This window comes from Cynocephalus volans, chromosome 3, assembly GCF_027409185.1.
Source record: "Cynocephalus volans isolate mCynVol1 chromosome 3, mCynVol1.pri, whole genome shotgun sequence".
NCBI classification, from domain to species: domain Eukaryota; kingdom Metazoa; phylum Chordata; class Mammalia; order Dermoptera; family Cynocephalidae; genus Cynocephalus; species Cynocephalus volans.
In genome coordinates, this window is record NC_084462.1 from 134,161,206 (window position 1) to 134,186,137 (window position 24,932).

At 40.3% G+C, this 24,932-nt stretch overlaps 1 protein-coding gene across 8 annotated transcripts in view; it reads right to left on the reverse strand.

The window, feature by feature from the left end:
- The window catches only part of NIN (ninein), a 93,489-nt gene that overhangs the window by 36,090 nt on the left and 32,467 nt on the right, over window positions 1–24,932 (reverse strand). For all 8 annotated transcript variants that reach the window (XM_063088912.1, XM_063088907.1, XM_063088905.1 and 5 more), the window contains 9 exons: window positions 12,618–12,657; window positions 11,070–11,260; window positions 6,930–7,076; window positions 6,263–6,430; window positions 5,459–5,595; window positions 4,981–5,121; window positions 4,526–4,700; window positions 1,804–1,914; window positions 1,328–1,417 (listed from right to left, as the gene is read on the reverse strand). In XM_063088912.1, coding sequence (XP_062944982.1) covers window positions 1,328–1,417; window positions 1,804–1,914; window positions 4,526–4,700; window positions 4,981–5,121; window positions 5,459–5,595; window positions 6,263–6,430; window positions 6,930–7,076; window positions 11,070–11,260; window positions 12,618–12,657 — 1,200 coding nt within the window. The remainder of the gene's footprint in view (window positions 1–1,327; window positions 1,418–1,803; window positions 1,915–4,525; window positions 4,701–4,980; window positions 5,122–5,458; window positions 5,596–6,262; window positions 6,431–6,929; window positions 7,077–11,069; window positions 11,261–12,617; window positions 12,658–24,932) is intronic.

Consider the following 24,932-nt stretch of genomic DNA (forward strand, 5'->3'; position numbering starts at 1 on the left):
CAGAATTACTCACAACAGCCCCCAAACCTCAAATATCCACTAACTGATGAATGGATAAACAAAATGTGGTATATCCAAACAATGGAATATTATTCAACCATAAAAAGGAATGAAGTACTGATACATGCTACAACATGGGTGAACTTTGAAAACATTATGTTAAGAAGACAGTCACAAAGAACTACATATTATATGATTCAATTTATATGTAATATAAAGAACAGGCAAATCTATAGAGACAGAAAGTAAGTTAGTAGTTGCCTAGGGCTGAGGAACATGGGAGAAATTATGGCTAAGTAGAGTGGGAGTTTCTTTTGGGGGTGATGAAAATGTTCTAAACTTGATTGTGGTGATGGTTGCACAATTCTGTGTATATAATAAAAGACACTGAACTATACACTTTAAATGGGTGACATACATGGTATATAAAGCTGTTAAAAAATGAAGAAGTGAATAGATTGGGGGCATTTTTGAGGGAGAGTTGACAGATTGTACTGATAAATTCATTAAATTTAAAGACATTTAAAGAAAACACCTCTATTTTATCAGAACCCAGAGCTAACATATAGTTAACAATTCTCAAATGTGCACATGTATTTCCTGAGAAGTCAGGTTAAAAGCAACTTCATAAAGAAGTGATTTTTTTCCTCATCCCCACACAATTACAATTTTTATCTAAAGCAGTTAGAATTCAGTTATACTTACCTTGTTAAAAATAAACAAGTGTTTTTGGTTTAACTTTTAAATGTAGGGGAGTTAATTTTTTTAAAAAGGAAAGACTTCTGTTATTAATAAGAATGTTTGTGTCTCTCCCGGTAGGAACAGGGAATGGTTTACTAGCTAAAGGCTTGAGCAGTTTCTGCTTCATTTGCATTTTATACATAAGATAAGGAAAGTATTTGGAAAAAGAAATACAAAACCAAATTATAGGACAAAACCAAATCACATCAGATTAGGTCTGCAATGATCAACCAGGAAAGGCTAATCTTGGAAAAGGCATATCGACATGACCAAATATTCCTCCACCTGGAATAAAACTACACTTTGCTCTAAGTGCTAGCAAATTCTGACTTAGATAAAGCAAACCTAACATTTGTGTAAGTGCTTACTATATCCCTGGCTCTGTTCTTAGCACTATATATTGACTCAGTGAATCTCCACAACAACACTGTGTGGTGGGTACTCTTATTTTTGCCATGTTATGGATGAGGAACTGAGGCCTCCAGAAATTAAGTGGCTTGCTCATGGCCACACAGCTAGTAACTGGTGCAGGTGGGATTTGAACCCGGGCATTCCTGCACTTGCTCAGTTCTCTTCAGCCACTTACCCTGCACTGCTGCTCATATTCATTCCTCATCTGTGTCAGCCTCTCTTCTTGCAGAAAGAATTCAGCACTGCTGGGATCGAGGTCACCAAACTACAAGGGGAAAGGGGCAAGAAGCTGTCATTTTTTCCCAAGTGCCCTTCTTTGACCTTTAGCATACCAAAGGCTCCAGTTTCTGGTGTTTGCTCAGTCTCTCGAGTATGAAAGGAATGTGACATTTAAGCAGAAACACCAGCAACTGGGTGATGGGAAGAACAGACCCGACTGACATGTTCAACTCAGGCAGGGGTCATTTCTCAGTGCCAGGCAATGTCTTCCCTCATAGCCAACCTCCTAAATTATATCCCTACAGAAGTGAAATTCCCTTCAGTGGCCCAAATAATTCTCTGATAAAAATGCTGTGTTGACATTGCTTCTGCTCTTTTGAGTAAACTGTACTTTGGGCTGCCTATCAGGAAATCAGATTTAACTAGATTTACCTTTTCTGCTAACACATTTTCCAAATTTCGCTGAAGTTTGTTTGTCAGATTCTCATACTCTGCCAACTTCTCTGCATTTTCCAGAAGCTCATTTTCCAGGCGACTGTTTTCCTGAAGAAATTTGGGGAAATAAAATGTGGCACAGATTAAGAAATAAGCAAACTGTTGTACCATTTTACGTAAAGCATAAATCAGTGCTCTAGATAAAGAGCACTGATTTATGCTTTCTTGAGAGCTGTAGTAGACTAGAGGAGACAAAAGTAAATATAAAAAAGTTGATATGTACCTTATAACAACAACAAAGTCTGCCTTTTTTTTTTTTGATCCTATAGAACTGTGCTGTCCAATATGGTAGCCACTAGCGGCCACATGTGGATATCAGGCACTTGAAATATGTCTAGTACAAACTGAGATGTGCTGTAAGTGTAAAATACACACCAGATTTCAAATAGCATGAAAATGTAAAATAGTTCGGTAATAATTTCTTTACACTGATTATATGTCAAAATGATAACATCTTGGAGATACTCAATTAAGTGATTTGAAATTAGTTTCAGCTGTTTCTTTTTACCTTTTAATGTGGCTATTTGCAAATTTGGAATTACATATGTGGCTTGCATTATATTTCTATTGGACAGCATTGTAGTAGATTTTTTAATGACATGAAAATATTCTCAACATATTGTCAAAAGAAAGAAAAAGGTTATAAAATAATTTGTTCAGCTGCCAGGAAAAGAAAACTCAGAAAAAACTATAAAAATAGAATAAGTCTAAAATCACTTTTCATTTATTAATATTAGAGTTTGTCTTTAATTTAAAAATTTATTTTGGTTTAAAGATGTAAAAGCTACATCTATAAATTGCTCATAATTTGTATTTGTTTAAGTTATTGTAATAAAATAACACATCAACAGAAACCCATAAAAGATTTTTTTCATTTAAAAGAATCTCCATGTGTTGTACTTTTTAGAAAGAATTCTGCCCACATTTGTTGGAAAGAAAAGAACATAAAACACACAAACATGCCATCTAACATAGTTTCTTCTCCAATATTAAAGGCTAATTGGAAGAGCATTATTTTCAAAGTACGTTTTGCCAAAAGACTATAGAGGCAGTATATTTTTAACATATTCTAGTTCATATCCTCATAGACCAATGCGGAGTAAAAAAGAATGTACTTGAAGCATTTTAATGAATGCTACTGTCCCCTAAAATGCCAATTCTAGAACTCTAATCTTTCAAAGTATATCTAAATTTAGATGTTAAAGTAATAAGGAGTAATCTCTGTGTATCAGGCACTGTGCTGGTGCTCTGGAAACAGACCAATCGGATACTGTTTGTTACTGACCACGGGGAGGGAGGCAGATGTGGATACAACGTCTATGACAACAGGAAATTCTCTGTCCTCTGGCAAGAAAACAGTGAATGGGAGAAGTGACTTGGCCTGCAGTGTTGGGGAGAGCGGGGAAGGAGCATGAAGGTGCTCTGCTCTCAAGGAAATGAAAGAACTGTTGGAAGGTGCAGTGGGGTGGGGGGCAGGGCACTGGGGCTGCTGGCAGGAGCTAAGGTTAGACAACTGGGAGGATGAGCCACCTTGGGTTGGGTTTTTTGGTCTGTTTGTTTTTTAACAAAGAGTAACAGCATGATGCAACTGATATTTAGTAAGATAATTCTGGAGGCCATATGGAGGTTAGAGAGATGGAGGAAAGGACCATTCAGGATGCACATTAATCAGCTGAGAAATGGTGAATTCTGAACCTAATCAGAGGCTGGGGAAATGCCAAGGAAGGGGGACAGATGTGAGAGGCATTTTGGAGCAACCACACAACTTAGAGACTGATCAGCGACGATGACTGAGAATTTTTGCTTCTTGGACTTACAGCACATGGCGATGATGTTGATTAGGGAGACGATTCAGAAGATGAAACATCTGGATGGTTAGGGAGTGATCATTAGCTCAGTTTCTCACATGTTGGTTTCAGGAACCCTTCATAATAGCAGCAACAGTGCACATTTCACGTGCACTTATCGCTTTCCAGACACCACATATGTATCATCACATCCAGCCACCACATCAACGCTACGGGGTAGGTATTATTATGGTGTCCAGTTTTTACACTAGGAAACAGGTCTGAGTAACTTGATCAAGGTTCTCCAGTAAGCAGAGGTACCCAGATCTGAACCAGGCCGTCTGACTCCAGAGCCCCTGCACCGTGTTATATGGTATCAAAATCCAGTGAAAAGGGGGACCACTTTCTTCACTGAGGCACAAGAAGACAGGAGGATGTATGAGAGAAAAGGCCCATTTGGAAGCCAAGAGAAACACACAGGCCTCTATGTGGCAGGAGGCAAGGCCATCTGCTGAGAAGAAGGGGAACAGTTGGGAAAGAAAAAGGGGGATCTCAGTGTGAGGGATAGGCTTGGAGGAGCAGCTATGGGAACGAGGGTGTCAGCCAGATGCCAAACAGTCCTGAGGACTCAGTGCAACTGCAGAAGGTGAGGAAAACAAGATACACTAACCAACACTTTAGCAAACAGAAGCCTGGATAGACCTGAGATCCAGATCAGAGCAGGAGCCCCTCCATGTCTGGGTCATGGCCCAGCTGGGCCAACTTACGGGACTCCTCAGACCAAGCCCTGTGCAGTCTTGCCCTCTTACAGTGCTGTAGTTTTCCATGTGGCACCCCAGCAGGGATGCAGACCACAGAACTAGTATGATTACCTTTAAAGACAGGGTGAGGCGGTCCCGGATGTAGTTTTCTTCTGTTTTTGCCTTTTCAATTTCCTGCTCAAGTTCTAAGCGCTGCTTGCCCACCTGTTGCAGGATCTGCTCTCTCTCTTTTCGGAGTTCATTCTTTAAGGTTGCTATGCGCTCCTTGTACTCTTCATCCAGTTTCCTGTGAGGAGGAAAAACCGTCAATCTGCCATCAAATCCCTCAGAGGTCCCTATATGGATCCACCAAAAATGGAAACTGACAGAGATAGAGAGCACCCTGGAAAATATCTAATGTGTCCTGCTTTCCTTTAGGCTTGGCCACACCTAAGTCACTCCGGCCAGGTGTGGCCAAACAGGCAGGCAGGCGAGTCCCCATGCTCTGTTCTGGCCCTGCAGCTGCAGGTGCCACTGCCCAGGGCCAGCGTGGTGGGAAAGCAAGGACCCCGCACTGCCAGTCGCACCTGAGGTTGTACTCATTCCGCCGCTCTATGGCTGCATGGTGATCGTCCACCTCTGAGGCCATTAGCGACTTGAGCTTCTCAGCCTTGTCCAGATCTGATCGTAGCTTCTCTTTTTCTCTGACCACTTGATCAACTCGTTCCCTAGAATCAGAAACAAACTCAGTTAATGGGAAACTGTTTCTAAGCAACAAGTAGACCCCCACAAAAAGCTCTCATCTGGCTTGCTTCAATAAAAGACAAAACCAAGACAACCAAAAGCCTCCCCAAACAAAAAGGCATTCCATAGTTCCCTTCAAAAGCCCACATACTAAGTTCTAGCTCATTTTCCTACAGTTTAAGGAAGATTTGTGCAGTATTTAGATGATAGAAGATTAGCCATATTTGCACATAGAATGGAAAATGTTTGTCACAGGCATCTGATGACTTGCTGGACAAGCAGGAAAGGGAATGGAGCAGGCAAACCTTCTGCTCAACTCACAACAAATGCCGGATTTCAGCCTTAAAGCTGGCCAGAGCCGCCTGGTGAATGACATTCTTGGTGACCAAAAGTTCATTTTCAAGAGCCAATGTCAATTCTGTCAAGTTGATGTGTCCATCAAGGCTGAAATCCAAGGCCTAAACATGAGAACACAAATCAAAGGTTCTATCCTCTGAAAGCAGAAAATGTAAAAGTTATACAAACTCAGAACTGAATTTATAGTCTAGAAATTAGATGATTCCATTTCTTTAGTGATTGCTTAGGAACAATCTTCAATCAAGAACATAACTAAGTCCTCTCCAAGGAAAGCATAACATTATTATTTGCATGTTTTTTAAAAAAATATACTATCGAGCACTATAAACAAATGCAATGATATAGCTCTAATCTTTACCAATCAGAGGTCAGTTAAGAGCATTTCTTGGGCTGACCCCGTGGCGCACTCGGGAGAGTGCGGTGCTGGGAGCGCAGCAGTGCTCCCGCCGCGGGTTTGGATCCTATATAAGGATGGCCGGTGCGCTCACTGGCTGAGCGCGGTGTGGCCGGTCACGAAAATGACAAAAAAAAAAAAAAAAAAAAAGAAGCATTTCTCATGTCAATAATTTGGGGGTTTAGAAACATGGAAAGTGGTTAGAAACAGACTCCTGGTTAAACGGAGTAGGGAAAGTTACCTCTTATCTTTGAGATCTTGTGAATAGAATCATTAAGGAGAAATCAAATCAAGTCACAGCATTTCAAAAACAAATTGAAAAATTTCAACCTTCTCTGGATTTGTCATTTTTCTCCCATTAAATGCTGCCACACCTTTAGTATCTCCTGGCTGTTCTCGATGCCCTCTTCCTGCCAGGTGTCAAGTATCCTCTCCACAGATGCATGGCCCATCCCATCATCCAGGCAAGAGAAGACCCGAAAGCCAATGGTACTCATCATCGCTGATGGGGTCATGGTACGCCGTCCACTCTCATCGAAAGACTGGAAGAAGAAAGAGACTTGAGCAAGCTTAGCTTGAGTGCAGGCATTTCAACAAGATGTTGGTCAAGACCGAAACTGGTCAGCCCCAAGCACAATGAGCAGAAGGCATGTTTCTCTAATTTACACTGCTAGGGAAAAAAAGTCACACAGCCCCTTTGATCTCCATTCCCAAGTGAGTCAAGACTACAAAGCATATGAAAAAAAGTTGTTCTGGTAGAGAGTTTGTTGATATAGGCAAGATGTGTGTCTGCTTAACACCGGGTTTCTTCTGACCTGGAGCTGACATCAACAGGCATAATTAGTGGTCTTCCCACTCTGCAATTTATGGTCGTTTCTCAAACCCAACATTTCCTTCCTAATGGTTCAGTCTTTCTAATTCTTCTTTGCTTCATGCTCTCTCACTAGTATTTTGCTTCGGACAACAGAGTAATACATTAGGACTTATTCAAATGGGTTCTCACTTTTACTCACAAAGAAAACATTTCCTAATTATTTTTACCTGCATGGAGAGGTGCCTTTTCAGTTGTCTATATGGAGTAGATGCTGATGGTTTAAGGGATTTTCCATTTTTAAACAAACCATAGAAAAAATCTTCTACACTCATTGTACCATCAGGATCAAGATTATGGAACACTTCCTCAAGCATCTGGAAAAGATTAACCGCATATTTTAAAATATGTTACTCGAAAAAACAAGATCCAAAGTACAATTCTGGCAAATAGAAATCAGTGCCACTGTTGACCCAGGGCTCTAGAAACATAATTATGTCCCTTTATTCTCACTTCACTAAAGTTATTTCCCTTTCCAGTAATGATATGTTTTCCCTCCTCACACAAACTAAATAAAAGTCCATTTTTGACATCTTCATAATCTTATGCTATTTAGCAATGCTGTTTCTCTTTTACCAACACTCCTACAACAGGTAACCTTTAATGTCGCTACATATTATTATTAATTAAAAAAAATTAAAACAAAGATATAGCTTGCCAGTGTCATAACAATAGAAATTAGTTGGACATTTTTTTCTAAGTGATATTTGGCTTACACAGAATTTTAGAAATTAGTATGCTAGCACAGCAGAATTTGGTCTCGGACAGATTGCAATGATCTAAGAGTTTGGGTCTGAAACCTATAACGTAAGGGATTTAGAACCTTACTTGGAACAACATTGCATGTGACTGGCTATTTTGCGCCACAACAGTAATCAAGTAGTCTCCATCATATAATAGGGGAAGGGGAGATTGGACTACAGCCTCAGCCAGAGGCTTCATGGGAGATGATTTGTTCCCAAGCTCCACAGAGGAATTGGAAGGAGAACAGAACAACATAAATCACTGAAGCTACCAAACGGAGGAAAGGCAAAGACTTCCTACTGGCAATTGGATTCCTCTTTATTTTAGGGTCTAAAATTTTCCTATAGGAATACAACTCCAGTGTACAAAACAGAAGTCACTCAGAGATGTCGTTAAAATGCAGACTCCAATACAGTAAGTCTGAGAGTGGGGACTGAGATCCTGCATTTCTAACAAGCTCCCAGGTGATGCTCATGTCATCGAGTAGCAACGAGACAGAATAAGCAGCAAATTTACTCCTGTTGCATTAAGAGCCTACAATTGGGTCCATTCAAACACAGGCTTAAATTTGCTGTAACATATTCTCAAACTTTTAATATTCATTTCATAAATCCAGACTATTGCTAGGATTCGTATTTCATAATTGTTGATTTTATTCTTTAGGTAGGTGCTTGGGACATTTATTTCAAACTTTTTTTCCAATTCACATACAATAGGAAATATCATTCTCCATTCTTACTTTTATACCATTTCCTCTGCAGAGGACTCAAAGAAAACCACTAAAAGAGTAAAAATCTTTGGAAGAAGCAACAGTTCCTAATAGAGAATCCTGTTGATTAAATCAATGAGGAGGTATTTGGGGCAAGATTTTAGGTTGCTAAGATCCCTTTTCTGTCTTATTTTTATCAACAAGAACACTCTCCTAGAGGACAGGGCTGTCAAGACTGTCAAACCAGAAGTTACAGTAATGTCCATGTGCTCTGATTAAAGTTAATGAGGTAGTATTTTGGCTCTAACCTTAGATCCACATTGCTTGACCTTGTGACCTTGGCCAAATCAGTGTACAGCTTCTAGATTGCTTAAACATCCATTGTCTGATCTATTCAAAGTGGTGAAGCAGGTGAGGACTGCCAACTATTTTAGATGGGGCAGAGGGCAAGTGGTCAGTAAAAGGATGTGGATTTAGAAAAGGGCAGATGGGCAGAGTGGGGCAGAAAAGAATGCAGGTTAACTAGGCAACGAGGCCACCCCACACACTCTGAACAGGAGACACATCTAGAACTGTGAGGACATTCTTCTCCCAGGATACATCGGCCAGGTCTTTGGATGTTTGATTTCCTGATATGTAAGTTGGGAAATAATGAGCTAGAAATGGAATCACAAACCCCAATACCCAGAGAGGCCTGGAAAGTGATGTAAATGAATGAGGCAGAATGGCTTTAAGACATCAGAAAGTGGTGACGATGGGTCAGCTGAACACATGAGTGCATGCCCTCTCCAAAGGAGCTAGCTGTGTTTCACCACCTGCAAAAGGGAACCGAACTTTTGGATTTTAACACAATCTCCCAATTTAAAAAAGTGTAGCAAAAAGTTCACTTTTTAAAACATTGGGCAGGCCAAATAAAATGGGCTTTGGGCCAGATTTGGCATCTAGGGTGCTAATTTGCCATCCCTGTCAGGTAGTTGTCCTCACTTCTAAAAAGTAGAGTACCAGTTATAGCCAGAAGACAGTGAATCCAGTTCCTCTTCATGAAAATGTGAGCAGCTGTGATCTCACTTTCTTTATAAAATGAGGGGGTGACTAAATCTAAAACTGCTTTCAGTTCTAACACTTTAGGACTTCAAGTTATACGTTAACGAGATCATCTTGAACTTCCATTTCTCTGTGGTTTAGAGCTAATAATAAAAAGTACTATAGCATTTCATGACTTTTCTTTAGGAGGAAAAACACTAAGTAAAAGCTATATTCAATAAGCAATGCTTTACTCATCCTCAGACCAAAGGAAAATAACTAAACTTGCTATTTCTTTTCCCAGGTTTTGGAAACTCCACCACGGAAGAAAATGCAATTCCCCACAAATGGTTACAGTTTATTCCAAGAATTGTTTTCAGATAAATAATCCAAGTTTGTGCAATATTTCTTGGCAAAAACAACCCATTGTTTTCAATACTGCACTGGTTTATAATTTAGGAGGATGAATTTAATTTTATGACTCAACAGCCACCACTGAAAAATAAATTACCACTGAGCCATCACAAAGGTACTCAAAGGTTATATGATATACATTATGATCACATATGCAAGAGAGAAGGGAAAGAACACTTGGCTGCAAGACAGGCTACTTGGAAGTTTTGATGATAAATTTCTTGTTTGGGAAAATAAGACCACTTATCCCCTGAGCAATCAGACAGCATAGTTTCAAATATCATTATAATCAAATATTCCCAAAGCTAAAACTGTAGTCCTTCTAATTCTCACAAATCCTTATTTTCAGCTCTTTGAAAGGCATATCTTGGAATTATTTATTTTTTTTTTACATTTAAAAAATTTTTTTATTTTTTAATTTATCAATATACAGTGTAGTTGATTTTCATGTCCTTTTACCAATTTCTCCTTCCCCCCTCCCCCTGCCTCCTCCCCCATCAACGTCATAACCGTTCACTTACCTTAACAAGTTCATGAAATTATTGTGATTGTTATCTTGTTTCCCCCCATTTATTTGTTTGTATATTTATTTATTTACTTTTTATTAGCTCCCACACATAAGTGAGAACATGCGATATTTCTCTTTCTGTGCCTGCTTGGAATTATTTATATTCTTTTGTTTCATGGCTGTTCATGCATCCAGTCCTGTCAGTTCCCCTCTTAATTTTCTGGAAAACGTAAAGCTCAGAGTTTTTCCAGGTAAGAGTCTCTTGGGGACTCCTTCAACACTTTGTATTTTCAAAACAACTGACTACCCTTTTTTTTTCCTCATGACCAGAATATTGTAATGGCTCCTGGCTGCTCTATTTAACCCAAGGCTCTCTTCACACCAATATGTAAAAGCAGCTCAGAACAACTTCAGGAAATAAACTTTTCTTACATACATTGCTCCATCTGCTTAAGAACCCAGGGATGATATTGAGATCTTCTTTCCAAAAACCTAAACTTATCAGCTCGGCCTTCAATATATTCCCTCAAGTCAAATCTACTGAACTCCCTGCTTAGTTCTCCCTCCACACTTTCCCACAGTTTGCTCCGTGAATGACACCTCTACACATATGTCTGACATCATGGCTGCACTGGGCAGGTGGCTGATAGTTTTACATGGGGTAATATGCTTAGCACAGTGACAGGCACATACTGTGGATTCAGTAAAGGGTCAGCTATTGTCAATTTTTCTTTCCCACAATACAACGTGAGCTCCTCAAAGAGAATCTTCATGAATTACTTCCTAGGAAGAAAGATAATGGTTCTCCCTAACAAGCTGTAGGAAGCCATGATATGGCTATTCCAGTCTGTGACCAGCTGAGCTTTTACTATCATCAGTATTCCTGAATAAAAGCATACTTGCAAGGCTTACCTCTCCATCAACATTCTGCAAACCATACTGCTCGCAGATGGAGACCAGCTTCTTTCGGTTCAGGTGACCATCACGGGTGATCCCCAAATCTTCACAAACCTCTTGCAGTTTCTCTTCTATCCAGTCTTGGGGAGGGGAAGATCCACTCTGCGAGGCATTCAAATCATCTGGGTTCCAAAACCTTAACTGGCCTGAAATAAAAGTGTATGTTGTGTTGTCTGCAAAGGAATTGCCATGAGAGAGCGCCTATTCTCAAAGAAAAATGTGCTTTTTGAAAATAAATATTGCAAGAAAAAGACAATAAATGTTGATTCCATTTTGATTCAGTCCTGAAGTTCCAATGAAATGGAACCATTGGTTCTTAGGCTACAACTAGAGCAAACAGGCACTTTTTTGCTCACTGGCACACATACTTGTGTGAGAAATATCATCAATACTGCACAAGGTTCTAAACTTGTTTTGTTTCACCTGAGAACATCACAAGTTTAGGCTTAGTGTGATCCTGAGAGAACGCCGGCTGAGAGCCATCACAAGAATCTTCTAAGCCCTGCCTTAACTATATGTGTCAGACTATATTATCTCTGCTCTCTTTCTAGTCTAAAATTTAGAGCTTCTTTTACTGAGAAGGAAAGAATTTCATGATAAAAGCCTCAAGATTGGCCTGTTCTCAAATCTTTACATATAAATATCCTGACCTACAGAAAGCAAACAGTCCAACTTGAAAGAATACATGGTTGCATGCCACAAGTTCGTAACTATCTATACACAAAGGATGTTCTATCTGAAGACCTAAGGAGCAAACTGATTATTTAAAAAATCAAAATGCTTATTTATCCTCTATAAAAAGTCCCTATTTCTAAATTTCCCACTGTATGGAGTATTAGAGATTCTGTGAAGCCATCTCTTAAACATGAGATAATTACTGGCACAATTGTGTGCCTGGGAGAAACTTAGAGGGTTGAAAGGAGCATTTAGTACTACTCCTACTATTTATTGACAAAAATTAAATATAAGTCCATTACTGTTGTGCCTTCTAGGCTGGAGACCTAGAGAACACGGTGTAATTACATTTAAGTACAGTTAATCCAGCGTAGGCTGTGAAGCAGGCAGAGGGTCTGTCAACTGAACCACAGTGCCATCTGGTGGCCAGAGTATCAAAGCACTCTGATGCTGCTTAAATATTGAAACTGGTCAATGCATTTTAATAGGTCACTATTTAGGTCAGTTCAAATGAATTAAATTACGACTAAATTGCAAATTAATTTGAAAGTCTGTATAACAGTAATTAGCTCATATGTGGGATTTCACGTCTTAGTTGCCATGTCTTGCATGATTTTAAAACTATAAGCTCTCAATCGGGAACAATTTTTAAAAAAAATTTTTTGTTTATTTTTGAAGGGGGGAACAAATTTTTTGTTGCTGTTGTTCTTAATGTTAATTCCCAGCGGGCCTACAGCATAAGAGATGCAGGAAAGTGGGGGGTGGAGAGTGTCCTATGAATGGCTGCCCTTCCCTCCCAGGTGGGTCCGACATACCCTCAGCTCTTACCTTCTGCTTCATACTCCTCACTGCGTTGCATCTTCCAGTGCTAGACAAGGCAACAGAAGATTAGTGTGCTTTAGGACTTATTCAGAAAGAACTATCCTAGCTTGACGTAGACCAGATCACTCTCTGGCTCTGAAATCATCATCTGAGCGAGTCACATGACTTCAGGACCCTCCAGTGCTTTCACTCAGATGGCTTCTCTTTAGTTAACTAGCCAATCAAAAGAAGGCTTCTAAGAAACACCACACAGCCTTCTGCATTATTTCACCAAGGATATATCTTTCTCATGTGCAAGGTCACTTATTCACCAGCCAAACCTATCACAACCAGTTAAACCAAGCCAAAGCAAATATTCAGATCTGTCAACCAACGAGGGTTTGTATGCATGCACTTATGAATTTACTCTTCATTTAATGTATATTCAGTGCTCACTTTTGTGCGAGGTACTATGCTAGGTTTTTGTAATGCAACCATGAACAGGAAAAACATATTTCCTGCCTCAAGAAGTTTTTATGCTAATGAAGTCGCAGACAAGAAAACAGGAAGTACAGGAAGGATAGTATTTCAAGTGCTATAATGGGGAAGTTCAGGTTACTGTGAGGGTACCTAAATGGGAGTACTTCAGACTTGGTAGATCAGAATAGACTCCCTGGAAGAAGTGCTGTCTAAACTGAGGCCTGAAGGACGACCTGCGGAGAGCCAAGTTATGAGCTGAAGCAAAAAGGCAAGAATGAGCCTGGTGTGTTGGGGGCACAGTGAGGAGAGAGAGATGCCAACTAAACTAGCAGGCTAGAAAGCTTGAGTTAAACAAAACACACATTACCAGTAAATTACATTAAGAGTATTGAAATTTATATGAATTGGACCATTTTGTCCCCTTATCATGCTAGATTACTGCTGGGTCTTCTCCAAGGTCACAGTATCAAGTTGTAGTTTGTATACTACACAAAAGCGCCCAGCCTAGGGTGCAAGTCAGAACCAAAATTCAGCCCTTGCTCCACTGGCCAACCATGGTACAGGTCTGCTTCCAACCAGCTGCATCAAGTTTGTCTGCAGTGGCTTTGGCCTCTCCAGCCAATGGCTTTAGCCTCTCCAGGGAGCCACCTTATCACTGCTGTTGGGAGGTTCTACAACCATCAAAGGAAACCTGTTGAGAAAAGGTGAATCTCCCTTTCAAAACTAGGCTGTTGTCTTAGCAAAGATCCAACTTTATGAATGAAGCTGCTTTTGATAACAAGTAACCAGCCCATTCTCTGAGATGGTTGAACTGTACAAGACTAGCTGATTTCTTAGAATCAGAAATATGATCAACAGGAAAATAAGCCTAATTATTTCCTGTCTCCAGAGCTTGGATTCCTCATGGCAGATGGTGTGCCACCTAAACTTCTTAGATTAAACATTGCCTTTCAGTAGTTTGTTCAAGCTGATATGAGTTGAAGTTCTTTCAGAAGACTTAAAGCTCATCTGCTTTATTTTCCACACTCACCTGTGTAGTTCTCTCCTCTTAAATGAGGGACAACCATCTACCATAATTTCATAGATCCATATTTTACTTAGAAAGATATTAAGGACAGCACCAATTCAGAGAGATCACCTAACTGGCCACATTAAACTAAAACCCCAAACTGACAATGCTGAGTCGGATTATTCTTGTCATACTGAGGACATCAAAGGCCATAACTCAAAATGTGTTAGTTCATTACAGCTCATTTGGATTACAACTGAAAGTCACTAACATACATGGTATCATTGGGAACCGAATCCTAATTCACAGTGTGATTTTTGTTTGCTAGCTTATGGTTACAATTTCATCAGCTCCCTCAGCCCACATTTCTACATAAAGACATATCTCCAAATTAGTGGACACATGAGGAATGGTGTGGGCGGGGGGAGTGGTGGAGTAAACAGTTCTCCGTGGGTTTTCTCACATTATCATTTCTGGCCAGAATTCAACTGTTTTTATAAAAGAAAATTTTAAATCAATAAATCCCCACTAATACAAACATCCTGCCTGTTTGTCCCTCCACACTTATCTCCCTATCCAAAAGAGCAAATGATTCCAATGCTCACACTGCTTTTACTTTTGACACCCAAAATTGTGAAAATTCATTATTCAGCATATAAGTTGGAACACCCTAGACTTAAATCCATCAAATCCACTTACAACAAATAAAACAGGGTTTTATGGCCTAAGAACCATTGGTCAAAACAAAACCTACCAAATCATAAGCAGGGATGATTTTTAACATCGGATCGGAGAAAGGGCAAGAGAATATGATATCACTGGGCCCAAATCATTAAGGGAGCCCCAGCTAGGACATACAGTTATAAAAATGCAACACGAACACACACCTTCAAAAAATCCTTGGTAACAATTACTAAATCAACAAGGTGGATAGCTTGTGCTGTAGACTGGATGCCCCTCAAGCTCACTGAGGCTTTATTCCCACTGTCACTGTTGAAGGTGAGAAATCCTATTATGGTAATGGAAAGATAGGGCCTTGAAGAGGTGATTCGATTATAAGACCATGCCGTAGTGAATGGATTAATAATGGTGGTTAGGGGCATGGTTCTGAGGGCTTTAAAAGGAGAGTGAATGAGGAGGTTGTTCTCTCTCTCTCGCTGCTCTGCCATTTTCTGCCGTGTAAGACCCCTGCATTGCTGTAAAGCCACTACCAAAGAAAGCCCTCACCAGATGTGTTCCCTAGACTTTGGACTTCCCAGCCTCTGAAACTGTAAGTAATAAATTTCGTTTTCTTTATAAATCACCCAGTTCCAGGTATTTTGTTATAAGCAACAGAAACAGACTAATACAGCTTGCTTCATGAAAGTTTGTTTCTTACATTTGCTCATTTACTTCTCAATTCATTTTAAAATAATGAGCAATGAGCAATGAGAGAACCAAGATGCTCAGATGCACTGTTTCCAAGGTCTCATGATGACTGGGTGTGTATTGCTGATTCACTCTCCAGACAGCACTTTCCTGCTGCCTTCCTTCCCTGATTCTTACTCCTAAGGAATACCAGACGGATCATGGAGGCCATAGCATAGAGCCGGGAGCCACAGTGCCTGGCACTGAATCCTGGCATACCTGCCAGGTTGGCCCTAAGGCAAGTTTCTTGATATCTTTTGCCTCAGGTTCTCCACCTATAAAATGGGAATAAAGTAATACATATTTCATGACGTTATGGTAAAGTGCTTAAAATTGTGCCTGGCTCATAATATGCATTACAAAATTTTATTTTTATTGAACACATGTTTATGTAATACATGTTATATTTATATTTGCAGATTTTTTTTAGTTACTGTGTTTAAACTTAAAGCATTTATTTGGGTGGGTCTGGGAGGTATCTGTTATTTTTAAGTTTGTAAGAAAAATGCCAAGTCTCCAGCAGAGATGCAAAGGGTACAAACACACAAGTCACAGAAGAGGCAACACAATTTCACCAAAGAAGTATAAATGAAAAACAAGGAGTCATTCCGTTGCTATTAAATTAAGAAAATATTTAAGATATGACTTCTACTACCATCAAGGATATGATTGAAAATAGGCTTCTTTACATGTTATTGCTAACAATGTATTTTTCTTTTAGTAAAGGAAATGGCTTTATGTATCAAAAGCAATAAAAATGTTCTTACTGTTCAACCCAATGATTTCACTTGATATCTGAAGGCAATAAAATCAAAGGGAAAAAAAAGGCCTTCTGCATAAATATGTATATTGCAGTGCTTTTTGTAACAATGTATTGAAAACAATGTAAATATTCAACAATGGGGCATAAAGTAAAATGATACATCTTAATGTTGTAGTCATTAAAAGTATAATTTAAAAACCATGTAGAAACATGGAAAAACATCTTATGGAATGTTAAATGAAAGACCATTACAAAAATGCTATCTATCCTACAATTACTGCTGGCAAAAATATTTATACAATTAGACAAAGACCAGAAGAAAACAGAGATAATAAAAATAGATACATTTTGGTTAAAGAACTATCAGAGACAATTTTCTTTTATTTCCTTTACTGTTATGAATGTTGTTTACACAATATAAATAGATACAACTTACACTATTGTCTACATGCCCTCAAGTTCTCACTAAATTAATTTCCTGTGACTTGAGGGTGGGGATAAAGGGAAGTTCCCTCCCATTGGTAAGTACCACTCTGCAATGACTGCAACATCCTCCTGCACTGTGACAGATGGAGAAGACTTGGTGGGAAGCCCAGGTGCTGCTCAGGTGGGCGAATGTTACTGATGCCAATGCCTAAGCTTAGCAGAGTGTGGGAAGATCAGAGACACTTGTCTGAGACCTGCCTTGGGGACTGAGACCATCCCAAAGAGGCATTCTTGAGATAGTCCAACCCAGCAGCATCACGCATGGCACAGCCTTCCAAACCCCAGGCAGCACCCACAGCTTAAATGATTTCACAAGAACTCTTAAGGCAAGTGGGGGTGGTGGGATAAGGGATAACAAACATGTTTTAAAATCTTCTAGGGGTAACGGTTTCCTGAGCATTCCTCCCAAGACCCTTTGTAAGAAACATATATCCAGCTAGGAGGGCCCTGCTAGAAAGAGAAGCAACATTATGCTAATTGCTACATTTTCATTCAATTGGAGATGGAGTTTATCACCCAGATCTGATATATGCTATGCTTCTCCCTAGTCTGCACCAAGGGTCTGTCCTTTTAATAAGAGGGAGGTAAGCACACAGTGGCTGAACGTTTGTTATTAAATTGCAATTTTGGGGGGTGGGTAGGGGAAGATTCAGTTCATTCACAGCTCATTTACTTTCATCCTCATTGCCTGGAGCCAGTAGTTCCAATTAAAAAGCAGGGGGAGATGGTGGGGAAGGCAGGTTAAAAGGTAGGGGGGATTAGATCATTCAGCTACTGGAACACCACCAGCAAAAGGAGGTGTCATTCTGGAACAGGGTCTTTTAATTGCTGAAGGTTTACCCAAAGCAGTGAAAGCCTGGCAAGTGGCCTCTGGACACAGATCTGCCACGAGCACTGGAAGGGGCACAATCAGGAAAAGTAGGGAAGCAAGGGAGAGACAATTGCTGGGATGTGTTTGAAATACTGAATTCACGAGAAAAGATTTTTAATTTCTTCCCTTGAAATTTATGTAGCCTCTCACTGAAGGAGGAATGGATATGTATACATATAAAAATCATTCTGTGGGACTTCACCCACTCCCGACTCTGAAGGCAAAATTGTAGAGTGGACAAGCACAAGGGTTTGTCAGAGAGATGGTCTGGGTTAAGTTTGGCTGTGCCACTTTTGTGACCCCTCAGTACCTTCCTCTATCTGTAGAGTGGGGTGACACTCCTCCCCATCTGATGGGACATGGAGGCATGTGCATGGCACTTTGGAAACACTAGCTATTGTTATTATTTCAGCCAGGACAATGATGTGGTTAAAGGTCTGGACTCCACAGCCTGACTCTTTCAGTTTAATTTCAGCTCTACTTACTGGCTGTGTGACCTTGGGCAAGTTACTTAACCTCTGTGTGCCTCAGTTTCCTCATGGGTAAGTAAACAAGGAGGTAAGTGAACCTACCTCCACAGGTGTGCTTCATGTTTGGAAAGCTCTTAGGACAGTGCCTGCTACAACTTAAGTGCCAAGCATTTGTTAGGTAAATAAATATTACACTTACTATTCCTATTACTTGGATGTTCAAGCCTGGGACAAGGGCAGGAGAAAGAAACAGCAGACAGACCAATGTCAGCTTTAACAACAAACTCAGAAGAGACTCTCTTTAAAAACTACAGCTTTGAGATGTTAATTGGCTTGATTTAATCATTTCACAGTATATACATTTATCAAAACATCGTGTTGTACACCATAAACATATGCTATTTTTATTTGTCAATACCTTAATAAAGCTGGGGAGAAAACCCAAACACTACAGTTTTGAGTATGGTAATTGTGATGAAGCTTTTGATTCAACTCAGGATCAGGGCTTCCTGTGGGGTCCCTCCCCCGCACAGTGTCCCCTGGGCAGCCAAACTGGCAGGGGTTGCCCTGTGCTTCCTCATTACCATGCCAAGGTACTGGCCAGCAGCCCCACTGAGAGCGGACAGAGGGGGAATGGGTCAGAGGTTACCAGCCCCCAAAGGCTGCTACAGCAGGCAGTTTCTCACCCCCTCAGGCAGACAAAGGGAGCCCTCACCCACCCTGGGGGCCGTGCATCTCAGTGTCATGCTGGCCATTGTAGCCAGCTTCTGGGCTGTCCTACAGCCAGATGAGGGTACCCTACACACATCGGCTGTACAGGCGGCACCAATTTCAGGAATGCTTTCTTTGGAGGGACACCTGCTTTGATGGACTGCACAGCAGATGGCCTGAGCCTCTCAGACCCCTCAGCTTCCAGCCCTGAGGCTAGGCCAGCATCTGCAGCCTGTGGGCCTGGCGCCGGCCTTGCCCACAATAGCCCATCCGCCGCCCCCACCAGCCATCTGCTCCAGCACAGACCTTTGTGCCCTGCAGAATGTACAGCTAATTAAAATGATTATGGGGGCATACACGGGGCTATTCTTTCCCAGCAGAGGTTGCTGAGCTGATTTCAGTAGCCTCAAGCAGGTTTTTTACGAAAGAGGAAAGCCTTGCAAGCCTAGAGAGAAGAGAAAGGAAATTTAGTAGAATAACATAGCTCCCCAAACAAACTGAGCTGTGGTGTCCATTTTAAAAGAGCAGCACACTTAGCTAAGCACAGGAAGTCTCTGAAGAAAACAGAAATCAGTTTAAAGAGAATGCTTGTGATCGAAACTTTACAACTTTTAAAAGCACAGCATACACAGTATATTTCACTAATAGTCTAAGGTACTTATAAAGCCTGTGCTCTGAGCTGGGTATTAGAAGCTAAGTGTACCTAGCAGTGCTGGCTGTTGTTTCTTCATGGACATACTTCTCAGGGCTGTGGTTCATGTCCCACTATGCTGCCTTTGAAGGCAAAGGCAATGGTGGACCTGACAGCCCAGCTCTCAATCTCTCTATTCTAAATTCAGGGACAAGCTGCTCAGTTGCAAGGCTGTCAAGACTAGAATGCAAATCAATGCCTTTATCTTTAAAAGCAATTAAATGCTTCAAGTAAGTGCTGGAGATAACAGGAATTAATGCATGATTTTTAAATGCACACACATTTAGATTAGTCCTACCACATTGCTAAAAAGACTACAGTACTGCCAGTGTGAAGAAATGCTGAATTTAAGAGTTTGAGCCTTAAGCCTCTTCTATCAAGGTCAGGGACTGGTTTTGGTTCACTGGATTTTAAAGTCCTTAAAGGAAAGGGATTTTTTTTTTTTTAAATGTCTTTCCTGCTCATCAGAGTTGCTCAATGGATAGTGAATACTACTTTTCTATGTAGAAAATATTTGATGGCATAGTTGGAAAATGTTACTATCATCATTAATATTAACTTGTTAATTTTTTGTTTGTTGTCTTAGTTTCTAGTTAGAAATAAATATCAGAAATTGTTAATCTGGAAGGAGGGAGGGGTTGGACTCCAATGGAATTCCCTCTTGAATCAAGTCAGGAAGACTTACCAGGAGACCAAAGCCAGGAAGACTGTTTTAGAACAACAGACATCTTATTAGCTTTGAAGGGGCTTCTTTATATCACTTTCAAGTGATCTGCAATTGCATCTTGAAAGAGTGTTTCATCTCTGGAAGTAGCCAGATGATCTAATAAGATTTAAGAAATATAAAGAAAAAGACTGGAATTCCATTAATAAAAAAGTCTATCCTGATGAGTCATTTCATTTGATGGGAATAAGTAGCATCAGTAATGAAACTGCTTGCTTTGTCAAAGCCTAAGACTGGAACAAAAAATATAACAGGAGTAATAGGAAAACAGACACATTTCAACTATAAAAGATCTTAGCAGAACTCTCAGTTATTGAGAAGTTTATTCCAGAATTAAATACTGACTGTATACAATATGAATGAACATTTCATAATGTTTAACTGCAAAGTTACGCATATATTGAAATGAATATAAGGAGAAGACAAGTCAGTTTCATACTTCTTGAAGAAGTTTGATTTTATGTGGGATGGTAAAATCAAGGGTTTTTTTTTGTTGTTGCATTTAAACCACCACCAGCCCCCATTCTCCTACCCGCACAGTCCTAACACGGAGACTGGATTTGTTTGTCCATTCTTGGGTGAATATAGCAATTGGCTTTATCTTTTCCCTCAGGTTCTCACTTAAACTGTAATGTGCAAGCCAATGGTTTTGGCTTACACTACTATTGTCTACAGTTGAAGAAATAATTGTTTAAAGCCCCTTGCTCTTGATAAGAATCTTACTAGGCCCAATTTATTCCCTGTGGAGGAAAACAGTTAACAAGGTGTCCCCTGTTTTCAGCCAAGGCAGAAAGCAAAGTGGCCCTGTCCCAATTGTATTAATTGCACAGCCTTTCCTACCAGATCTGAGTAACAGAGAATAGAACTGACAATTCGTTTTGTTTTGTTTTCCTCTCCACCTACCCTCAGAAGAAACATGAGCATAAAATTCAAGGTCAGTTCAGTGGTTGTTGCATATAAAAGGGAAAAAAGTTTACTCTCCTGAACCTAAAATCTAACTCTGTTGCCTGACGAAGTAAAGCAAAAACAGCGATAACCCAAAACTTCTCATTAATCACATCTAGAATGTGTCTTTTGTTAGTCTTCATTAATTCAGAATAGAATGTCCAGTTGAATTGACCTGAGTGAAAATGATGCCATGAAAAAAGAAAAAATCACCACTTTACTTTCAACACCACCAGAGATCAGACTCCCAAGGAATCCATTTGCCAGATAAACACATTACAATTGGAAAGCGAACACACACCACAGCCTGATAGTGGGAACTACCTGTCACCTGTGAATTAGCACATTCTGCTTTAGGGTTTCCAAATGAAACTCTGAAATAAACATTTTAGTGCTGAAAATTTTGCAAGAATACAGTAGTCTTTCCGTATAGAATGGCTTTACTGACTTGTAAACTAAACTTGGTATGAGAGACATGCTTAATAGCTAGGTTAGATATTTTCCGTTTCAGCAGGAAAGAATCAAATTGCCTGATAAAAGCACAGGGCAGGGGGAAGAGATAGGATGGAAACTATTAAAATGTTTACAATTTATGTTGGGGCTTTAACATACATGAACTGAAACGAAAGTCAAACATGATCAAAAACAGCTCATTGTATTGAGGTTTACTCTCATACATTCTATTCAGAGGTCAAGGCCAAGGTGGGAGAACACTTGCTACCCCACAGTAACAATGTGGGCTCTCACCCACAGCACCACATCGTGATCATGCACAGTGAATCATCATCAGATGAGCTCCCAGTCGCTTGTAACTAACAAAGCCTGAGGCTTCACATGACATTTACATTAAATATTGTTGGGCCCATTTTTAGGAGCAAACATTATCTGTGAGCCACATGGTGCCTATGGGTGGAGGATGAAGATGGCACCCGTGAGAAGTAGGGGAGGCATAACTCAAGATAGCTCCAAAAGGTTTTTATTGGTCCTCCAGTATTCCCGCACTCGTGAACGCTGCATGATCGCTATGCTCAACATGTTAGTACAAAATGCATGCCCATGTGCTCCTTTAATTGATTGGTTAGTTCATGGAAAGCCCCTACTTGCTTGCTTATATAAATTGGCAGTGTAACGGCAATAAAGTGGAACTGCCCTGACAGAACCCCTGCCGCATATGAGTGTCTCTTTCACTGGGGCTGGGTTGGCGGGCAGCAGGCTCACTTTTCCCCGAGATCCCTCGGTCCCAACACTGGGGGTAATCCTGTAGGCTCCTTCTCCTTCTGGGTCTGTGGGCCAGTGCAGACTTTCCCCAGGCGTGCCCCCGCAAAATATAAATTTAGAGTTGCTTGAAAGCAATCTCTATAATAGCTTCACTTTGTTACCTGCATGTCTAGATGTTTTCTTGAGTGGGAGAGAAAGGGCGGAGTTATAGGCAGACTGCAGAGAATCACGGCTGCTGAGAATTACCTATAATTTTGGTTATGTTTATGGGAGAAAGCTTCCCAAATAAGGATGCAGAAAGAACACTGTGAACCTCTAACCCAGGAGCCTAGGAACGACTTCTTGTAGAAATCTCCCCTACCATGAAATAACCCCAGAGGGAAAAGGGACAGGAATTATTATTTTGTCTTTTCAGATGACCATTTGCTCACTTATCCCTATAGGATGATTTCCTACAAGGAAGCGAGCCACCCTGGGGACAGCTTTTATAGGTGCTTGTGACACTGTTCCATTCCACTGTCCACCCCTCCACAAGTCCTCAGATAAATAAAATTATTTGATTCAACCTAGAGCTAAAGTTAGTCTCCTGCTGGGGAGCAACAGCCAGACTTCCTCTCCATTTAACAGAGACGGCAGATTCAGATCCTTTTATTGTCTTCATCAAAAAACTCTAAAGTCACTTAAGGAAAAATCAGGCATGTCTGAGAGCAGTAGAAACTGAAGTCCAAAGGCAAGCTACAAATATCACCTTCCCCTAAGCCAGGATCCTGGAATGAAAGGAAACCCACAGTCTAAACTAAGAAGGCCTGTCTCTAGCTCCCCATCTGACTACTCCTCACAAAACATTCACGTCAAGGGAGACCAAGCCCCACTCCCTCCTTCAATTCTGCCCAGTGGCACTGAGACGAATCATAAACTCAAGTAATAAATTCTCAATAGCTCCAAAGACAGGAGACAGAAGGCCTCAAGCAACCAAAAGGGAGAAAAAAGAAGCCAACAGGTTACAATAAAGACCTCTTGACAGATTCAGAACTCCTTCTAAGAGAAAATAAATTTCATCGGTTACTGAGATTTTTTTCTTCTTACTTTAGAACAGTCTTCTTACCTGGGTCTCCTAAGAGACCTAACACTTAGAAGGGACAGGGGTTTCTAGAGCAAGCCCCTGGTGCTCCACACATGGACTAGCCAACTGAGTGGCCCATATTTGTTGAGGCTCATACAGAAACTGGCAGGAAACAGGAATGCTATCCTGACACAATGGTACCGAACAAGACTGACACACTGATAAAGCTAACCTCCAGACTCCGCGTCACTGAAGGCAATGAGTGTGATCTACAACCATGGTTGCTGCACAAAGCTGATTTGCCTTTTTAATTGCCAACAGGAGCATCAAAAACATCACATGTGAAGCTATTAATTTTAAAAAGAGATTAAATGATTTGAAAACTGATAGGCTCAATTCAGCTTATAAAACACTTCATCTTTAGGCAAGAAAGCAGTTTGTTGAGCTTTAGTTTGAGTCCACTTTTGGCAATAAAAAAAGCAAGATGAAAAGGTGTTGTCTGGTATTCTGTAGGTGTCCTTGTACAGAATATAACAGACTATCAAAGTCGAGTCAGTAGGAGTCCTCACAGACAACAGAAATCCTGAGAAATGACCCTCTTCAGGCCTCTGCCTGCAGTTCTATTGATGGAGGGTGGTGAACATTACAGCTTCTGTATATAGCATCAAGAGGTCATATCTAAGAGGTTTCTGGAGGAGTTAAAGGAAGCTGTAGCACATCAGGGTGAAATGATTCTCCCAATATATCCTTTTGCTAAGACACAAGCTGCAAGAATTTGCCCAGGCTCAGGCCTCAACTTTTATCTTTATTTATACATGAAACCAAAGGCTCACTTTTTAAACAGTAAATCTCACTGGGCATCAGCAGATAAGATATAACAAGGATATAAGAAATATGTTGCCAGCAACAAAGTCAGCTCTGCCCAAAAACTTTCTGGGTATCCCCAGGTGATGACTAGAAACTATCATATCCAAAAATAGGTAAGCATTTACTTTATTAGCACCAAATAATAATACCTTAGGTACTGGAAATAGTTGGGGAAATGAGATATTAGACTTAAAAATGTTTTCCAAACAACAAAACTTACCTCCTAAAATGTTGAGACATTTAAGCCACTTTTCAATAGAGAAGTGTCTCAAATACATTCCACATTACTCAGGGTTATGAAACAGACTTTATGTAATAAAATGATGCTCTTCCTGATAGCAAGATAAATAACATGAGCATGGCACTAATGGAAGTATGCAAATTACTTGCCTCCCTGAAATTGTATATGTGAAACTTTTGTGCATTTAATATGCATTTTACTAGGGAAAGGTCCCTGTCAAAATTCTCAAAGGAATCCAAGAAAGGGGAGTGACCACTGAAACTGACTGGACCTAAGGTGAAAAGTAGCCCCTGCCCCATACTGACCAGTTTCCCTGGCACTGTGATTTTCCAGGCAGTACTTTCCTTCTCCCTCCTTGTGGCTTTTTCAGTTTTCAGCTGTCACTTCTTACCCACA